General features: G+C 34.4%; 1 protein-coding gene across 2 annotated transcripts in view; it reads right to left on the bottom strand.

The window, feature by feature from the left end:
• The window catches only part of TINAG (tubulointerstitial nephritis antigen), an 83,954-nt gene that overhangs the window by 18,893 nt on the left and 44,268 nt on the right, over window positions 1-20,793 (bottom strand). For both annotated transcript variants that reach the window (XM_028510438.2, XM_036024256.1), the window contains exon 9: window positions 19,573-19,696. In XM_028510438.2, coding sequence (XP_028366239.1) covers window positions 19,573-19,696 — 124 coding nt within the window. The remainder of the gene's footprint in view (window positions 1-19,572; window positions 19,697-20,793) is intronic.

The raw sequence follows: 20,793 nt of genomic DNA, 5'->3' as shown, positions 1-20,793 counted from the left end.
TATTAAACTAATTTAAAAGGTAGCACTGTAACAGGAACTAATACAATTTCATCACACAGACATCCCCCCAAATCTGAATTATCTACAGACATGGAAACTCATCTTAGCAAAAGGTAAAATAAACTTTCCCAATAACTGGAAACAATTTTAAGTCTTAGTGTAAACCATTACTTGCAGTTATCTATAAATCTAAGGCATTTGCCTATAGTCACCTTCCTCAGTTGGACCATTTGTTCATGGACTACATCTTTCCTTGATACTCACCAACTAAGAAATTATTTCCAACACCAGCGATTTCACATAATCCAGTAGAGTAAAAGTGCATGTAACCAAACTGCTACTACTTATGTAGCTATGTTTTCACAAATACAACCATATTATCTAAGGTCATGAAAGTTTTATCACATTTACCAAAGAAATTAACCATTTCCTACTGCAGTCACATTTCTCCTTTCCTTCTCATCCTTATCCATCTACTTGTGTTCTCAGAATAAGAAGGATGAAAAAAATGTTTCAATAATAATAAATTGAAATAATAAATATAAAAGTATATTATATCATCGGTAAGTACTCATTAAGGCCATCATTAAAATCAGCTTCAAATTATACTGTTTTAAAAATAATTCTGACAGCAGATTCAGAGCAATAAAGTTAAAAGTGTGAAATTTAAAAAAAAAATAAAGGAAGTGTAAAGTGAGTAGCCTGCTGGGTGGCAGATACAGTGTCTAATTTAATCATCATGACAGGACAGTTAGGAAACTATGTGTTATCCCAGTGTACCAGATGAGAGTGAGACAGAGAGAGATTCAAGGGCCTTTCTGAGATCCCCTGGAGAAGAGCAGAACTAGCATCTGAAACTAAGGTTGGCTCAAAAACCCATGTTCTTTGTGCTCCATAGCATTACATCCACAGTCAAGTTGGGTCCTGCACTGTCCGGGCAAAACCATCTCAGAGATCTTTGTGAGTGTACACCTGTGTTTATGCTTCATATATGTTATTTGTATGTTTATAAGCCACATTTTTATGAATGTCAAGAGAGCTTTCTAAGAATTCTTTCTGAAACAACACTCCTACCATGTCTTCACCTGAAGAAAAATAAAGCTTTTCTTTTTTGCTATGGCTGTTTTGTTTTGTAAAAGGCCAGTTTGTACTAATGGCAATTACAGAGTAGAACGGACTCAATCAGTGTCTGAGATGACAAATCAATGAGACACAATGTCAAACAAGAGAAAACAAATGGAGCACACACTGTTCTGTCAATGTGATTCAGTGCTGACAGAGAAGGCAACACAATTCCATCAGCGCTGAAAATGACAGAAAAACAGAACCCATTTATCAGTTTCACCATTCTTAAGTCCCTCGCCACCTCCACTCTTCGGTCCATGAGTTCAGCTCAGAGGTTCCCAAAAGTCTGTGGAACCTCCCAGTGGCAACTCTGGATGATTAACAGCTTTCCATTGCTGTATCAGACCAATGAGTCTTACTATATTTTATTTATAAAGGTTGTCCATGTTATTTATCTTAGTCTCTCCAGCACCTAGCTAGATGCCAACTACATGATCGTTTCTCAATAAAATTTGTTGAAAGTTTGAGTTGAAAATAAATTTGGGGAGCATGTATATCAACTAAATAAGATCATTTTTCATTTTCTCACTAAGGTTCAAATATTTTTAGAAGTCATTGAAAAGATACTTGGGACCCACCCTTGACAATTTCCTCTCCAATCACTATTCCTTCCAACAAATTAACCAGGCTCTGTCAATTCTACCAAAAACCTCACATTTACATATTCATATTCCAAACTACCAGCCTAGCCCCAGCTACTATTATTCCTTGATCAGGGCTTCCCATTTTACTTTCCTAATTGTTTTTCTCCTTCTACTTTCAGCCCCATAATTTCATTTTCTAAGAATCACATAAAATGACCTTTTAAAAAATGCAAAATGGGTAATTTTCCTGCTGAAATTCCTTGAAAATAACTTCCCTAAAGCTTTGGATGAGGTTCAAAATACTAATTGTAACTAATAAGTCTGGGAAAGCTTTGTCCTATGCCTACTACATTTCTTGGTTTTAAACTACATTATCCATATTTCTGTTGTACCTAATACCTTTCTAATACAGAAAACACCAAAACAGTACCTAACAGGAAGTAGTAAAGCATAACATTTTGGCAACACAGTCATTATAGGGAAGTGTAATAATTGACTGTGGAACAGGAATATTGGTCCAGTAGTGACAAATGCCAGTTGGCACTTAGCATCACGTCCCATCTCAGTGCAGCAGAGCTTGAGTAGAACAGTCAATACATTATGGCAATGGAGCTTGGAGCTGTATGCACCAACATAAACTTGAATTCAGAATGTAGGATGAGGAGTGTAACCGAGACCAAAGAGATGGTGAGTGAGGCTAAGAGCGATCTACAACACTGTCTGCTGGCAACCACAGAGTATGGATAGATTTCTTTTTGTTTATGTAGGAGATAAAAAAGGGAACTGCTTTTTAATTTGCTTTTTGTTTTCTCTAGTAAGCCACTAATAGTTGATTTTTTAATCTATTATAAAACACTTTACCATTTTTAAGAGAGCTTCTGAAAAATAAGAATATTTATGCATCAGAAAACCAATAGATCTGTTATTGAAATAATAATGAATATGCCAAGTATTTTAATATTATCTAATTTAATATTATCAAAGCCAAAAAAGATACAAAAATATTAGCATTTACTATATAAAATGAGCAATTTTACATATTGTGTTCTTATCCCTTCTGCACTCCTACATACAACTTTGTAAAAAATAGCACACATGCATATAGTAATCTCCATGTGTATATTATACAAATAAAAATGTACATAAATGTAGACAACTATAATCCTTGTTTTTGAGCTAAAACATCAGAATCCTATTATTAAAATGTTTTTGAAATCGAAACAGTTTTAAAGACTGTTTTTCATTGTATCAGGAGTATGAATATGGTGTTGAGTTCATGTATGTGAAGCACTTAAAGCAAGGCCAGATAATTTAAATACTATACAGAGGAGTTAACAACAACTGCTACCACTTCTGTTATCAAAACACTATCATTACAATGAAGTCATCAACCTTGATGAGTTAATTTTCTGGAAAAATATCAACTTAATCATGGTTGAAAGCCAAACTATATAAATAAACACAAGGTAAACTAGTAAAGATATAAAATAATTATTACTCCTAAATAGCTTTAGGTTTAGATAGTTTAATGGAAGTTTTTTCTTTTCTAAAGAAAAAAAGTATCTTATAAGAAGCTTCAGAAGTTAAAAATTACTGAAAATAACAGAATTTTTAATAGTATTATCAATATATTAGCAAAATATGAAAAGGTAATTATATAAAACTAACTTTATACTAATTTCTATAAGTTGTAAAACTTTAAATAAATGCTAGCAAATCATATACATTGGTGTATGGAGCCTTCAAAACATAATAGAGTTAATTATAGAAATATAAACATTTAATGTTAGCAAATACAATGACAGACTATAACTCTAGTAAACTTATTAAAAAATCATTCATTTCAACATATGTTAAAAATTTCAAGTAAAATTTTAAAATTCACTATCATCAAGACTTTTAGAAAATCAGGATTAAAAGAATGGTTCTTGACTAGTATCAAAACAATCTAACTTTTTCTTCATTTTGATGAAAATAAATTTTGTTTTTATATAATTTTTATCTTCAGCCAAGGGCACTTCTTTTTTATCGCTTTGAGAAAGAAAAGAAGAGAGAGGGAGGGGGAGAGAAAGAGAAAGACATTGATCTGAGAGAGAAATATTGATTGGTTGCCTCTTATACATTCCCTGAAGACCTGGGATCAAACCCTCAACCTAAATTTGCGTCCTGACCAGTAATCAAACCCACAATCTTCTAGTATACGGGAAAATGCTACAACCAACTGAGCCACACTAGCTGGGGCAAATTTGGTTTTCTTTACTCCTGCCCACTCTTTGCCAAACATCAGCTTATATCTGTGGATCTGTTTTGTTTGTTCATTTGTTTTGTTTTCTACATTCCGCATATAAGTGAAGTCATATGGTATTCGTCTTCCTGTCTGACTTACTTCACTTAGCATAATGAACCTCTAGGTCCATGCATGTTGTTACAAATGTCAAGATTTCATTTGTTTTTATTGCTGAGTAATATTCCATTATATATGCATAATATTTATATATATATATGAAACATTTTCTTTATCCATTCATCTATCCATGAATACCTAGGTGGCTTACATATCTTGGCTATTGTACATAATGGTGCAACAAACATAGGGATGAATACAACTTTTTAATTGAAAAAAATGTATCTTGATTCAAGAAACAACACACAATTAAAGATTGGACCATGGGTGAATTTAACTTAAAGGAAGAAAAGAACAATGAGTCCTCTATCCCAGAGATTGAGTTCTGGAGGTCCTGGAAAATTTAATATGTATAAAATAAGCTTTTGGTTTTCTCAAGTTATTTTCATTTGTACAATAGAATATTTTCTGTACCTATCAATATACTTCAATTTCCTTTTGAAATTTACTAATTTTCTTTATTACTTAATGTCATGTTTTTCCACAAAAATAAAGGTTTTTTTTTATTTTCACTTCACTCAAAAAGTTTAAAACGATATTCTGTCCAGGTTTCCCCCAAGAATATCAAAGAGTGATGTTTAATCAAATGTCATCACTAGCAACCCAAGAAACTCCTCCAATTACACTTCCAACAAGACATTTTATATTAACTATTTTTCTCTAAACTCCATACTAAATAGTGTCTTTATCCATTTTTAAATGCTTCAGGAAAGCATCAGCAATAAAGGACCCAAATGGTATAACTGAATCTAAATTTTTTTTAAGTTTTTAAAAATTTAAATAATTTTTTATTTTTTGAGTAGAGTTGACATACAATATTATATTAGTTGCAGGTGTACACCCCAGTGATTAGACAATATATAACTTACTATGTGATCATCCCGATAAATCTAATACCCACCTGACACCCTATGCTGTACTTTACATCTCTGAGGCTATTCTGTAACTACCAATTTGTACTTCCTGATCCCTTCACATTTTCCACCCATCACCCCAAACCCCTTCCCATCTGGCAATAGTCAAAATCTTCTCTGTACCTATCAATTTGTTTCTGTTCTGCTTGTTCATTATCATAAATGGGTGCTGGATTTTATCAAGTGCTCTTACTGCATCTACTGATATGATCATGTTATTTTTATCCTTCATTTTGTTTATGTGGTCACATTTATTGATTTTCAGATATTGTGCCAACCTTGCATCCCAGGAATAAATCCTGCTTAATTAGCTTCAACTTTAAAAGTTGCATTTTAGAAAAATATAAAGATCTTAAGGTATATCTATAGATGAGAAAAAAATTATTACAAAAACAAATTTTTAAAGATTTATTTATTTTTTAGAGAGAGGGGAAAGGAAGGAAAAAAGAGGAAGAGAAACATCAATGTGTGGTTGCCTCTCAGATGCCCCCAACTGGGGACCTGGCCTGCAACCTAGGTATGTCCCCTGACTGGGAATTGAACTGGCAACCCTTTGGTTTGCAGGCCTGCACTCAATCCACTGAGATATACCAGCTAGGGCACAGAAACAAAATTTTTGAAAAATAAATGCAGGTACTAAATTATAGTCTTCAAAAGATAAAAACAAGTTATTTTATCTTTTTTATAAATAAAACGTATGTGTTCCAATTTAAGATTTTCTGACCTTTTTTTCTATTATCTTTGGGAAAGTAAACAGGAAAAATAAATGGATAAATACTGAAAAAAATTAGACCAATGAAACAATGCAAACACCATATAGTATTAAAATAAAGTAGTCTAAATTGAATAATAGATAGAGACTATTTTGAAAAGGACACCTCAGAATCAAACCATATTAAATTTTTATAGACACTTAATAAGCAACAAAAAGTGCATTATAAAGAATAAGGAAGGGATATATTATTCATTGTGTGACCCTGTTGCTTTAAAGCTGAGAGTTTGGAGGAAAAATTAGATTGCCACCACACATTATTCACCTAAATCTCTTTCAGGTTAATTTTTGACTTAACTATTTTAAAAATAAGATGTTAAAATTCATGATTAAAAATTAAAGTGTTGTCCAGGTCAAAAATCATTAAAAACAAATTTAGAGAAATCAACAATAAACTAGGATTTAGTCATTATAAAAGTGTTAATGCTTCCAATGCTTTATGATCTCATACACATCAAAATTTTAAAATCTAAGACTATTAGAAAAATGAATAAAGGAACAGAATGAAGAGTTCACAGTAAAGAAAATGCAAAGGAATAATTAATATATTCACCTTTATCCTAGGGCCATTTTCTACTCTTCTCCTCCCTTGTACCATCTCTAATGCACCTGAACACTCTTAGATGGGGTTCCCCTCGTCTCTCCTTCCTTACGGTTTCACTCCTTCCATTTCAAAACCAGTGACTCACATTATATTTTTATGAGACTGTCTCTACTACTAGATTTGAACCATTTCAAGTTCAGGCAAGTATTTGTATGTATTTCCCAGAGCTTAGATCTGACATTGTGTCAGGAAAGAAAGATTGTTTTTCCATTTTGCAAGTTATTTAGTTCCTGCTACTTGCCTTGTAGCAGAAACCAAATTTCAGGTCATTGAAATCCCTTTTATTTTCTTTGGTGACAGTTTCTGATCTCAGATATGTCTCATCTCAGAGTAGGGTGATTCAGAACTAGGATGCTGAACTGAACCGCTTGCGAATGTGAAAGACTTGATTTGTTTTCTTCACTGGGAACATCACCTCAAAGGATAAGGTGTAGAGGGGTGTCAGAGGGACACTTACTGGAACTCTCACTATAAGGCAAATAAATAATGCTGTGGCAACGACATGTAAGTTAATATAGAGATAACAGAGGGGTGTGAATCTACCTCAGAGATGATGAAGCAGTCAGAGCCAGGCTAGGCTCCAGTACAAGCAAACCATCATTTAATAGATAGAATGCCCTTCTGCCTTGTCCACTGCTTAGTCTCATTTTTCACTAGTTTCCTCCTTGCTCTACACTCAGCCCATATTAAGTTCCTTCCAATTCCTTAAATTTGTCATATTGTCTCTCACTATGAGATTTTATATTTACTGCATATCTTTCCTGGAATATACCACATTTATCCTGGAATACACCTCTTGTCTTTCCATATACCTATAATAATTTCTACTTGCTCGACTAAACTCCACAGCAGGTGCCGCCTCTTCCCAGAGTCTTCTCTGGCCCCAGAATTGGGATTATGTGCCTCCCTATATGATGTACATCCTCATTGCTCAGTATAAATTCCTATCCCATTTCCACCTTTGCACTTGACATAGTGCATTAGCATTAACTAGCTCACTCGTTCCTCTCTCTCCCCTTGTTTAAGAACAGGAGCGGTACGTTATTGCCATCTGCATCCTTAGTTCCTAGTACAATATTTGACACATATTATGTCTTTAAAGTTTCTTTTTGAAAAATTAAACTAATGACTTTAAGTACAGATTAAAGATGTGTGGTCAAAGCAAGTGGGAATACAATTTTAGATAGGGTAAAAGAATATATTTACCTTTCCCCTAAAGAAATTTTTACTAAAAGAGAAAATGTGGCAACTACTTGGGAAATCTTGTGTAGTAAACAGACATTGAGTGGATCTTGAATCTGGACCTTCCTTCTTCACATATAAGTTAGTGTAGCATCAGGGGAATATTAATTTTGAAGTCAGAAGGACCTGAAAAGTTTTATGAAACACTCTCAGTTTCTTAATTCCGGTAAAGTGAAACAATAATTCCCATCTTCTAAGGATTTTAAATATAAGGATTGTGTGGTTAGTACCTCAGTGACTATAGATGTAGCTGTTACCAAATACATTTATTAATTTAATCTTGTAGAGCAATGATTTTCAGTATTTCTCTAAAAGCAGAACACATAATCACAGAGGGCCTGGGAGGTATCAATGAAGACAGCTCTCCACAACCTCAAAATTTGAGTCTCTGGCTTTTTTCCTTTAAAATATTTGCAAATTTTAAATTCTATTCCAATATTTAGCCCTGCTTGTTCTGATATTAAAATGTTCCTGTTAACCCCTGGCCAGGCAGCTCATTTGGTTGGAGCATTGTCCTGTACACCAAAAGGTTGCCAGTTCAATTCTCGATCAGGGCACATGCCTAGGTTGAGGGTTTGATCCCCTGTAGGGATGCATCCTGGAGGCAATTGATAGAGGTTTCTCTCTCACATCAATGTTTTTCTCTTTCCTTTTCTCTCTCTCTAAAACCCGTAAAACATACCCTCAGGTGAGGATTAAAAAAGATAATTAAATAAAATGTTCCTGCCAAATCTTTTACAATTCCCTGTCACTTTTGCAACTGGGCCAGAGCCATAGGAATGAGTTCTAGCCCCCCCAAAAAATGTGAATGGAGTGATAAAAGCTATTTTGGAGTCAAGAATTAAAAAGAAGTGAGTGAAGAAACCCTTCTCATATTCTCTTTCATTTTCAATAGGCTGAATGAGATCACAACATATAATCCTAACAGGTGGCAGAGCAACAAAGTAGAAAGAACGTGGGGTCCCTGGACCCATATGAAGGGGAACTACCCCAAAGCTAGAATCACTCACCTTGTTATACGAGCAAGAAATAAACTTCTATTAATGTACTTGAAGTATTAATTATTTTGAATCTATCTGTTACAGCAGCTACTGTTATTCAAACCAGGGCATACTCCACCCTCCAAAAAAAAAGAGCTAAGCATTTTGTAGTTGAAACACATCCTAACACACAAATTAAATGTTTTTATATTGTCTATACTAATTATCACAAGTTTATTTGCATTTTCTAAATAAATGTAGTTGAAATGTTTATTCAACTGTCTTAGACCTTGCCATGCATTCAAACCTCTAATTAAAACATCTGCTCAGAATTTACCAATTTGCCAGGGGTTAAACTTAACATAGCATGAAAATTCAGGCTTACCATTCAGTGGTTACTCAGAAAGGAAGAGGGGGAGAAAAGATGAATGGGGAAATACAAGTGGTGACCCCAATAAAGCTATGTCAAATCACTTGTAATAGCACTAAGTAATGATTTGTGTTCCTGGAATCTTTGCTATTTATGGTATGTATAGAAACTGTAGAAAAAATGTATTAGAAATTTAATTCTGAAGCATTATTTTTATATTCTAGAGGACAAGCACCTTTAACTAGATAATTATAGATAGATAAATGATAGATGATAGATAAATAGATAGATATCAAAGGCTTATGACTACAAAGTAGATAATTTTCAACATAAGTATGCATTAGTATAGAAACTTATGCCTTTTAGCCACTCTATAACACTGTATTCATAATCTTAAAATACCACTTCTTTATTATTACACGATTACTTTTTCTTATATTTTGATCATGATAATGATATTATCATTATAATGATAAAAGATATATTAGAGAATCATAAAATCACTGGGATTAGAATCATCACAATCTCTAGTCCAATGATTATTCTGTTTCCTCCAAATCCATCAACCCTTTCTTTTCATCAGTTTTATTAAGCCTTCTGCCATTTAGCTACACTTACATTACTATTAATATCCTAAACCTTTTGTTTTTCTGACTCTTCATTGCAACCATCTGGAAAACTCAATTGGATAAATTCAACTACTCTTTGCTCCTTGTGTACACCCAAGCAGATGACTACAACAGCAGAAAGCACACACAAGAGGGCAGAGTGGTACCATTAGCAATGTCTGGCAATCTCCAGGTTCCTCTGGGCAGCAGTCTCTCCTAAACATCCAGAGAACCACTGAAAACCATCTCTATTCTGCTCAGATTTCTGATAATGCATCTCTCCTACCATATTTTCCCTCTCCAGATAAGCTCACTTTCTACTTTCTACAGATACAATAAAAAAATGAAGGTATTTGCTAAGACTTTTCCTCAATTCACCACTACCTTAAATGTTAAAACAATTTCATCGAAACCTCATCCTCTTTGCTTTCTCTTTGTGATACAGCGGAGTTACCACACCCAGTCTCACTCTAAGAACAATCTCTTTACATACTCTGAATTCCAACCCTGCCAGCTTTCAGCTTTCTCAAAAATCTTACAAGGGCAACTTTTTAAATAAAACCTACCTGGCTTCTCCTTCTTTCTTTTTTTTTTGTAGCCTCATCATTTTCTAGCCAGAGGTTAAATATTGGGTATTTAATTTTAAAATTTTATTTATTTATTTTTAGAGAGAGGGGAAGGGAGAGAGAAAGAGAGAGAGAGAGATGCATCAATGTGTGGTTGCCTCTCACACATTCCCTGCTGGGGACCTAGCCCGCAACCCAGGCATGTGCCCTGACTGGGAATTGAATCAGCAACCCTTAGGTTCACAGGTTGGCACTCAATCCACTGAGCACACCAGCCAGGGCTAAATATTGGATTTTTTTCATGGCTTAGTCTCAACCAATTTTTCTTTTTTTCTTACTCTGTTTAGTCCTACCTTCAACACATATCTCATCTATGACCTGGAGATTAGTATATACATGTCTTCTCTGACAACCATCTGGATTTTTATGACTCAAAGACACCTTAGAATCATAATGTGCAATATTATACTCCTCCATCTCATTGCCCATGCTCTATTCCAAATCTACATTACGTCTGCCAGCTTTTCTCCTTAAATATTTTTGATCCATTCATGTCTTCCCACCTCTTCCACGATCCTTCCAAGTCGAGACACTGTTACCTTTTACTTAGATTATGGTAATTTGCCTTTTTGCATCACATTTTTGTAGTAAAACAATCTTTTAAAGTAATACAAAGAAAGTATAGTCTGTCATTCTATTTAAAAATTTTCATGACTTCTTTTTGTTCTCAACATCCTTAACCAAATGCTTGACATGCTTGACTAAATTCTGTAAAGTGGCCTATGAGTCCTTGCCATCTGAGATTCAGCAATCACAGCACTGTGTTCACACAACACTTCACATCCCTCTGACCTAAGATGCTTTACACAAGCTGTTCCCTTTGCCTGTTTCTAAACACCCCATAAATCTCAGCTCAGACTTTGTTCCTCGGGGACCTTGCTCAGATACTAAAGTCTAGATCAAGTATAGTATGCCCTCTTACTGCTTTCATAGGTATGACAACTTTACATTTTTAGGTGTTTTTGTTCAATATCTAGTTCCACTGTGAGGTCAAGGACTACCATTTTATTTTTCTCACTCTGCCTATTATCATAGTACCAAGAACACCATGGGTTCTCTTTTCGTATTTGTTGAATACATAGAAAAAAACTTAGAAATCATTCTATCTGTGCCCCATTTTAAGTCATATGATAGATTTGTATCAAAGTTTACATAAATCTCTGGCTTGAATTTTAGATGACTCACTCCAACCAGATGTCCTCTCAGTCACTCATTGGAAATACGCTTCGTCTCTGTCACTTTGCAGCATTTAAAAATGTATTTTGGGGTATTCAATTTAATTTAAAAACCTGGTAATTATCACCCACAATCTACTTGAAAAAAGATCTTTGTTATTCTTTAACCGGGTGTTTTTCATGTTTGCTTTCCTTCCAGCTTCCAGTTCACAATGGCGTGTCTCCTCTTTGAGTCACTGCACAATACTTACAGGTAGAAAGTGGGTATTTTTGACATCAGATATACACATAAAGTTTACTGCCCAAACTCTGGTCCTTATAAAACACAGTTTGAATTGTCTAACAGCTATGTATCAATTAGTAGAATATACATTTGATGAGGATCAGGATGTGCATCTATTTTGTTCACTGATGTATCTTGAGCACCTAAGAGAGCACCTGACATATATATGTACTCAATGAAAACGTGTTAAATAAATAAACTTTCACATGAAATATGATCAAACAATGGCAAAAATATTTTCTAAAATTATTTTACTATTCACTTTTTGTAATACATAGACTATGTCCTCAATAAAATTTTGTTTCACAAGCAGGGATAACAATATTAAGAAAATCCAATGTTTATCCCAGTTATTTCTTACAATTTTCTAAAATGTATAACTGATAGGTTATTAAAATTCAAGTTCTAATGATGATTCCTGAAAATTATATGCAAAAGTAAATGGCATTAATGCACTATATTATCAACTTCTGACTTAAGGATTAAAAAAAAGCTCAGAACCTTTTGTGGGTGGGGATGCTGGGTGACTGTGATAGATATGGAGATATCACTGGAATAGAACCATAGTATAGAGAACACTGGTTAGGACAAATACCTCAATACCATATTTTTTTTATTGCAAGACACATTTTTCCTGCATATTTTTAAAATTTTATTTTAATTGTTGTTCAAGTACAATTTTCTATCTTTTACTCCCATCCCAGCCCACCTGCCCAGCTCTCCTCACCTCCCTCCCATTTCTACCCACCCCTAGTTTTTGTCCATGTGTCCTTTATACTTGTTTCTGTAAACCCTTCCCCTTTTCCCCTGAAATTCCCTCCTTTTTTCCCTCTTTTCCTGCATATTTTAATATCTATAAAATTGAGAGCTATCTAAAAATCAATGGAGTTTCTTTAAGTGGTAATATTTTCTTATTATTGGTATATAAAATAATGCCAGCCTCAAAATATAACATTTATATTCAATTAAATGCTTGTATAACTATAGTATTCATAATTGAGATAAACAGAGGTTTTGGAAAGAGAAGAGTAAAATAAGATTATTAGGAGCAAAGAAAAGCATTACAAATTTTTTATCTGCCTACTACAACCCTGTCCTTTATATATGGAAATACGCAGTGTTTGTTACATTATACTGGAGTCAGTTATGAGCCTGTCTGCCTCATTACCTAAACTCCTTAAAAGCACAACTACATAGTAATCCTCCTTCTATCCCCAAGTTCTGGGCACTGGATAAAAGTTTAAATTCATTTATTCAAGTAAGTTAAATCTAATAGCTTTGTCTTCTAAAGAAAGGGCAGCAAATAGAATGTATGGCAATACATTTTTAAGGTATTTCATGAGAGTATATTAAGCTCCTTGAAAAGGAACATTAACTTACTTGGGCTATTTGGTTACTCTCTAATGCACTGATGCATTAATTTTAGGCATGCAATAATTACCAAATCAGGAATTACCAATGGAAAAATGAATTAAAATCTACTGCTCCAGAGCACCTAATAATGCCCAGGTGACCTAAAGTACTTATAAAAAATAAATATATGTTCCAAAATTAAATTTGTTGGGGATAGCCTAGTTAATTGTCACACATGGTATAAATTTGTAAAGATCTCAATTTTCTAGAAGTTTATAAAAGCAAAAACACTACTGCAACTGGCACATTGAACATGGAACACAAGCAGTGTCGAGAGCAATTCAGTGTAAATACATTCATATCTTGTACAACCCCAGCATAAACAAATTTAGGAATAGAATGAAGATAACAACCATTGTGGCTGAATAAGTGGTAAAGGTGGTAAATGATCAGTTCTAATAAATCAAGGGAGAGTCCACATCAATGTTGACATTTTCAGTGTTCTCTGAATGACAGCAAAAATTATTTCAATAACCAAGTATATGGTAGAAAAAATTTTCCAATCAAGGATGTCATCAAAGAAGACAAAAATTGGTAATGACACATATGTAAGAAGGAAAGGTTTAGAAAGAATGGAACTTTCAAACTGAAGGAAAATGAGATAGAGGTGAATTTTTAGTTACAGTGGTAGTATAAGGCATTTTTATTCCACTTGTCTTCCTGAAAAGTCACTAAACAATTAAGAATTAAAAAAATAAATAAATAAAATGAATTGTAAAACCTCAATACTTTTATTTTTAGGATACCAAGCAAACAGCTATAATTCCAAATAATGTTGAGGAATAACAGAAAATCACATTTTGTTCTCTACCAAAGCAAAAGGAGATGCTAAGAAACAATACCCACTACAGCCTTCCACCTCTACCTCCAACCTGAAGAGGAAAAGTTTGCCCTTAAAAGTATGCAAGACAGTCCAGAAATATTCTCTCAGGATCTTTAGAATGAGGGCCATGAGCAGGCCATGGCAGCTGGACTATGTCAGTTTGTTCTCAGACTACCCATTGGAGGTCTGCTGAAGAAGAAATCCCACTGGAAGCCCATTGGGTTGCTAAAGTCCTGGCCAACCCTCCAAGACCAATGGTTAAAAGATAAAGCAAGCTGAAGCAAAGAAAAAAATGCGAAGAATAGCACATAACAGCAAAGACAGGTACAAGAGATGAATGGTGAGTCCCACCAAATGCTCCAGGCTATGCCCTAAGGACAAAGTTGAATTAGCGAGAACGGGTCCTAGAATTGCATACTTCGGTCAAATCTGAGGAGAGCTTCCGCACTCTCCTCCAACTTCTCCACACTCTACTTCCAACAAAAATCTGACCCATTTAAAGATGAGTACCAAATGAGAACTAGCATAAAGCATATGCTGAAAAAAATCATTATTTGACTTAAAAACACATTAAGCGTTTTATAGATTAGCATTGCATTAGGTGGTTTGGCTACATTAATGAATAATACAGACACCTGTCCTCATGGAGCTTCATTCCAGTAGGGGAGACAGAAAATATACAATGAACATACAAAGCTAATGAAGTTAAATGTATGTTAGAAAATGATAGTTGTCATAAAAACTAATAGATCCTGTAACAGGCATCATAAGTACTGGAGAGGAGGGCAGGGAGCCACATTAAATAAGACAGTCAGCAAAGCTACACTGAGCAGATGAAGTCTAAGCATGTACACAGTGGAGACATGGAAACCAAGAAATCAGATGTCTGATAAAAAAGAGCATTTTAGGCAGAAAGAAAGACCCTGAGGTGTGGGTTCCTGAAACATCAAAGGACTACTAGAGCGGGGAAAACACGGCATAGGTGAGTATAAACAGAGCTCAGAAAGCTGATGAGGGTGCAGACAGGTAGACTTAGGGACGTTCTCAGATCATGTAGGCCTTTGTGGGCCATGGTAAGGACCTTGGGTTTTACTCCAAAGGAAATGGGAAAGTAGGGTAGGGTTCTGAGCAAAGGAGTAACAAAGTTTGGCTAGTATTGTAGGAGGAACACTCTTATTTCTCTGTAGAAGAGGCTTTTGAGGGCAAATATAAATGTAGGAAGACGTGTTAGAAGCTACTTAAGGAATCCAGGTACAAAATATTGGGTAATGGTAATTCAAGCAAGAGTGGTGGTAGTTTCTATAGTAAAAAGTGGTTAGATTTTGGATATAAGTTGAAACAACAGTTTCTGACATACTGAAAATGAGTTGCAAGGAAACAAATTTCAAGAAAAATTTCATGGCTTCTAGCCAGGGCACATGAAAGGATATGATCATCAAGTAAGCTGGAGAAAATTGATGTTGTTCAGCAGGTGTAAAGGCAGAAATCAGGAGTTCAGTTTGGAAGCACTAAATCTGAGCCATCTATTAGGTATCCAAGTGGCGATGTCAGTAGGCCATGGAATGTATGAGTCTGAGTTCAGGAGAGAGATCTGGGCTAGAGTTATAAACTCAGTTGGTGTCATGTTTTAGATGATTCTCAAAGCCAGATGAGCTCAGAGACTGGTGAGTTCATCAGAGAATGGGTGAGAATAGAAGGGAGAAAAGGACCAAGAACTGAGTCTGGGGCACTCCAACATTAAGAAATAAAGAAGTACAGGAAAAGAAAAATAAAATAAAAACTAGGAAAGGACACTGAAAATCACAGTCAGAAAAGAAAAACCATCAGAAAAAGATGAGTAGGTCCACATTCTGACTGATAAATATGGTAATGTGGTGGTCATTAATAACCTTGAAATTGATATTTTTACAAAGAGGAGCAAGGAAATAAAAATGACTGGAGGGGTTTAAGAAAAATGGGTGGAGGAGCACTGATGTAAGTACAGTGAAGTAAGTACTGACAAATCTTGTATGAGTTTACTGCAAGGAAACAGCATGAACAGAGTATGGAAGAAGTGGAGCAAGTGAAAGATTTTTTTTGTTTTTTTTTTAAAGATTTTTATTTATTTATTTATAGAGAGGGAAGGGAGGGAGATAGAGAGAGAAAAACATCAATGTGCGGTTGCTGGGGGTCATGGCCTGCAACCCATGCATGTACCCTGACTGGGAATCGAACCTGCGACACTTGGTTTGCAGCCCGTGCTCGATCCATTGAGCTACGCCAACCAGGACTGTGGCAAGTGAAAGTTTTTATTTTCACAATAATGGCATGCATGTATGTTGATAGAAATAAGGTTGATTACAAAGAAGAGAAAGGCAAAATCTCTCCTGCCTATTCTTAAATAATGGAAAGGGTTGGTGTCTAACTCAAGAAGCATTTAGGCAGGACCATGGATACTTTATGTAAGAAGTGGAAAAAGGTAAGAGAGGGTATATGCTGAGAGATGGCATGTCTGATACTGGAAGTTATTTCTGATTGCTTTAATCTGTGTGTGTGTGTGTGTGTGTGTGTGTGTGTGTGTGTGTGTGTGTGAAATAGAACTCAAAGTTATCAACTAAGAGAACAAGGGTAGAGGTATTAGAGACTCAAAACAAAATGAAAGGTTTTGAGATAATCACTGGGAGTGGAACAATAAACAGAATAAAAATCTAGAATATAATTGCCAATAGTATTAAATAATTTGTGGTTATAATAAAAAGTGAAACCAGCATAGTTATGTAGTTTTTCTGGTTTTGTTCAGATGCACAGCTACAGGTACAAAATAGGCTGATTTACATTTAACCAGGCTTGAGATTTTGCTAAGCCAATATGATGAATCAAGCAAGGACAGGGAAGTCCATGTATGTGTGAATAATTATAATGAATCACCATGGTATTTTAACAAAATAACAAAGGGAGTGTGGGAATCAAGGAGAAAAGGAATAGCTAAATGGGACGTCAGATAGAATGGAATAATTTACTGAATTATGGTGTGGGGATGAGGGAGAGCTGGGGTCAAAGTAGTAGAGGAAATGGACTGAGAAAGGGAAGGGACAGAGGGTGAAATGCATAGATTAGAGGGGTTTTCTTTAATCAGGCAAAAGACACATAAAGACTAGGAACTATTCAGGAAAACTGGAGAAATCAGACACATATGCAAGAAATTATAGACATGAAGTCTATGAATATAGGTCAAAGACCTTAAAAGGCAACTGAAATAAAGAGAAGGGAAAAAATTAAAAAAATAAACATTTCAGAGACAAAAGCTCTTTGGAGAATCAATACCAAATACTCCAATAAACATTCAAGGATAGATGGGACAGAGTGAAGAAAAATCATATACAATGAAATAATAAAGAATTATAATAAAATATTAAAATATGAAAGAACATATAGAGGATCTAGCTATGAATAATATATACTTTTTTAAAGTGAATATAGCTAATTCAAGGATAAAAGAAAGCTTAATATGAGTATTTGAGTAGAAAGGGTCACGTCACTTATAAAGAGACAAAAACATCTCTGGTTGAGCAGAGATTTTTCTGCAGGAAAACCCAGACTCAGAAACCCTTGAGCATTATCTACAAAGGTTTAAAGGTTCTGTAGTTCCAGGATTTTATACTTATTAAAGTTATTCCTGAATAGAAAGGAAACACTTTCTCAAATTTTCAAGACATTAGAGACCACAGGCATTAAAAGAGAACCCCTCTTGATTAAAAATGAAATTCACTCACTAAAATATTCAATAAAAATGAAACTCAAGGTCAGAAGGTATTTGCTTATCAGTAACTCTATTAATATGTAAGAAATTATAAACTATGTATATTATGATTTCAGAGAAGAATGCAAATTTTGTAATCCCTTAATATGTAAAAATAATATTACTAATAATATAAGGTATGAGAGGAGTTAAGGTGGGAAGAAGTATAAGAATGGTGAATTTCTTCATCTTGTCTGTAAACAAATCAATATAATCTAAAATTGAAATATGAAGCTAAAAATGAATTATTACTCCAATCACTAATTCTTTTAATATATTTTTTCTTAAGTATAAAGGGTTCCTTTAGAAACTAGTATCTCTTATGTTAAAGAATCAAAAATATCTTATTTCACATTATTTTACTATATTTCATTAAATTCAAGTAAAATTAATGGGATTGTTAGCATTTTTAAATGCAGTTAACTTATATTATCTTTCTATTTTTGTCCCTCTAAATTTTCACCAACAGAGAGAGGAACACAGAGAGACTTTCATGATATACTTTTCACCAAATGTTTATAATGACTTCAGAAATTTAATATGGCTAAATGGAAAAGTGAAATGCCCAGTGGGTACAGGAATACAGAAAAACTTTCATTCTTCTGTGCTCCTAATAAAAATGTTAGCAAAACTGTCCTTGCCATAAAACTTTAAGTACTGTAGTATTCTCATTTTCCTATAAAATATATCTAGTTATCTATCTGGCCATCTTTCTCTAAAGCTATATATTTAGGAGATCAATAAACTATTCCAAACTCTTAGGCAAGATTATCACTGAATAGTGAAATTATCTTTGTTTCTCTCACCTGTAGTTTTTTTAATATCCTGCATTAACTTCAAATATATTTCAATTCTAAGATGCACATATTTTTACATCCTTGAAATCAAGAAAAGCCAAAAATCAGTAGTATCCTAGATTCAATAAAATGTAGTGATTTTATAATGGAAATATGAGAGCATTTCACATAAAGGAGGCATGACGATGAAGGAGACATTGCACATGATAACATACCTTAGAACTGACTCAGAGAGTTTCAAAGATCAGTAAGGAGAAGCTAGCAATTAGGTTGCAGCAGAGGTGGTTTTTGTACAGGTTCAATCAAACTTAAACAGAAAGCACATATTCACTAGGATTGAAGATATTTACCATATTAAGCAAGGTGAGCAAAGTGAGAGTCTGGGATGAAAACAGAACAAAAAAAAAAATCCCAAACGTCTTTTCTGTAGCGTTTTATTGAATTGGAGTGAGGCATTGGAGTGAGAAAACACTTGCCCAGTGGGCAGCCGGAATGACATAGGAAGGCACAGAAAAGCAACCTCAAGGGCCACACTCTTTCTGAGTGGGGTCTATTTATGAAATTACTTAACTATCGAAATGTAACCAAATTTTGAGTTTGTTTCTTGCCAATTCAGGACTGCACATATTTTACTCGCAATTTTGATAAATATTAATTTCACAATTCTCACATAAATATAAAAAATAATTTTATATTACTTAAAGGTGACTCTACCCTCTCTTCCTGCTTAATCTTTACTATTTGTAACTTTATTTAAAACGTTTTCACCAAATTCTAACACATTTTGGACTTCTATCCTTCCCTCAAGTATGCATAGGTAAAATACGTCATTGAACTAATGTATTTCCCTTGTCCTTGGAACAGATTCTTAGGACACACTTACAAGTAAGTGAGAGGCAGGGAATGATCATTCCTCAGAATTTAAAGTGATCCTTTCACTGAACTGAACTTTAAAATAATGACTAAGGACTGTTAAGGATTAGATCATTTTAAATTTGTATCAGATTCTTGAGTATAAAGGGAAACTAATTTCATTTCCCAAAAGCATTAAATGAAGATTTTAAACTGCCTTACCCAGTGAGTTTGACTGCATGTGTCCGAAGCTTTCGATATTTTTCTGATTCTTCATTTGTGCTGGTGACGTGTCTGTAAATCCCTGACTTATAATGGAAGAAATCCTCATGGACTTGCATGATTGCTAAAACAAAATTCAAGAGGTAAAATGATATGGTTAAAATGTAGTATTTAAAAACCTCTAGAAATTAGCATGAAAGAGTAAGTGGGTAAATTGTCAGGAGAAGAATTTTTTAAAATAATATTTTATTGATTATGCTATTACAGTTGTCCTGATTTTCCCCCTTAGACCCTTCCACCTAACACCTCCACTTCCCCAGGCAATACCCCCACCATTGTTCTAGTCCACCAGTCCTGTGTATAGTTCCTTGGCTACTCCATTTCCTACACTGTACTTTACATCCCCACAGCTATTCTGTAACTACATATTTGTACTTCTTAATCCCCTCACCTCTTCACCCATTCCCCCATACCCCACACTTATCTGAGAACCATCAAAAAGTTCTCTGCATCCATGATTCTGTCTCTGTTCTTTTTGTTTGGTTAGTTTGTTTTCTTAGATTCAATTGTTGATCAATATGTATTTTTGTAATTTTATTTTCATAGTTTTGATCTTTCTCTTTTTCTTAAATAAGTTCCTTTAACATTTCATATAATAATGGTTTGGTAATGATGAACTCCTTTAGTTTTTCTTGTCTAGGAAGCTCTTTTCCTGCCCTTCGACTCTAAATAATAGTTTTACTGGCTAGAACAATCTTGGCTGTAGGTCCCTGCTTTTCATGACCTTGAATATTTCTTGCCAATCCCTCCTGGCCTGCAATGATTCTTTTGAGAAATCAGCTAACAGTCGTATGAGAAATCCCCTATAGGCAACTAACTTCTTTTCACTTGCTGCTTTTAGGATTCTCTCTTTATCTTTAACCTTTGGCATTTTAATTATGATGTGTCTTGGAGTGGGCCTCTTTGCATCCATCTTGTTTGGGACTCCGTGCTTCCTGAACTTGAATGTCTATTTCATTCACCAAATTAGGGAACTTTTCTTTCATTATTTTTGCAAATAGATTTCTAATTTCTTGCTCTTTCTCTACTTCTTCTGGTACCTCTATAATGTGAATGCTGGAACACGTGAACCTGTCTCAAAGGCTGCTTACACTATCCCGTTTTTGTGGACTCTTTTTTCTTGTTGTTCTGATTGGGTGTTTTTTGCTTCCCTATGTTCCA

Source organism: Phyllostomus discolor, chromosome 4 (genome assembly GCF_004126475.2).
Source record: "Phyllostomus discolor isolate MPI-MPIP mPhyDis1 chromosome 4, mPhyDis1.pri.v3, whole genome shotgun sequence".
Lineage (NCBI taxonomy): Eukaryota > Metazoa > Chordata > Mammalia > Chiroptera > Phyllostomidae > Phyllostomus > Phyllostomus discolor.
Note: the sequence above shows the minus strand (reverse complement) of the source record. Positions and strands in the feature narration are given on the sequence as shown.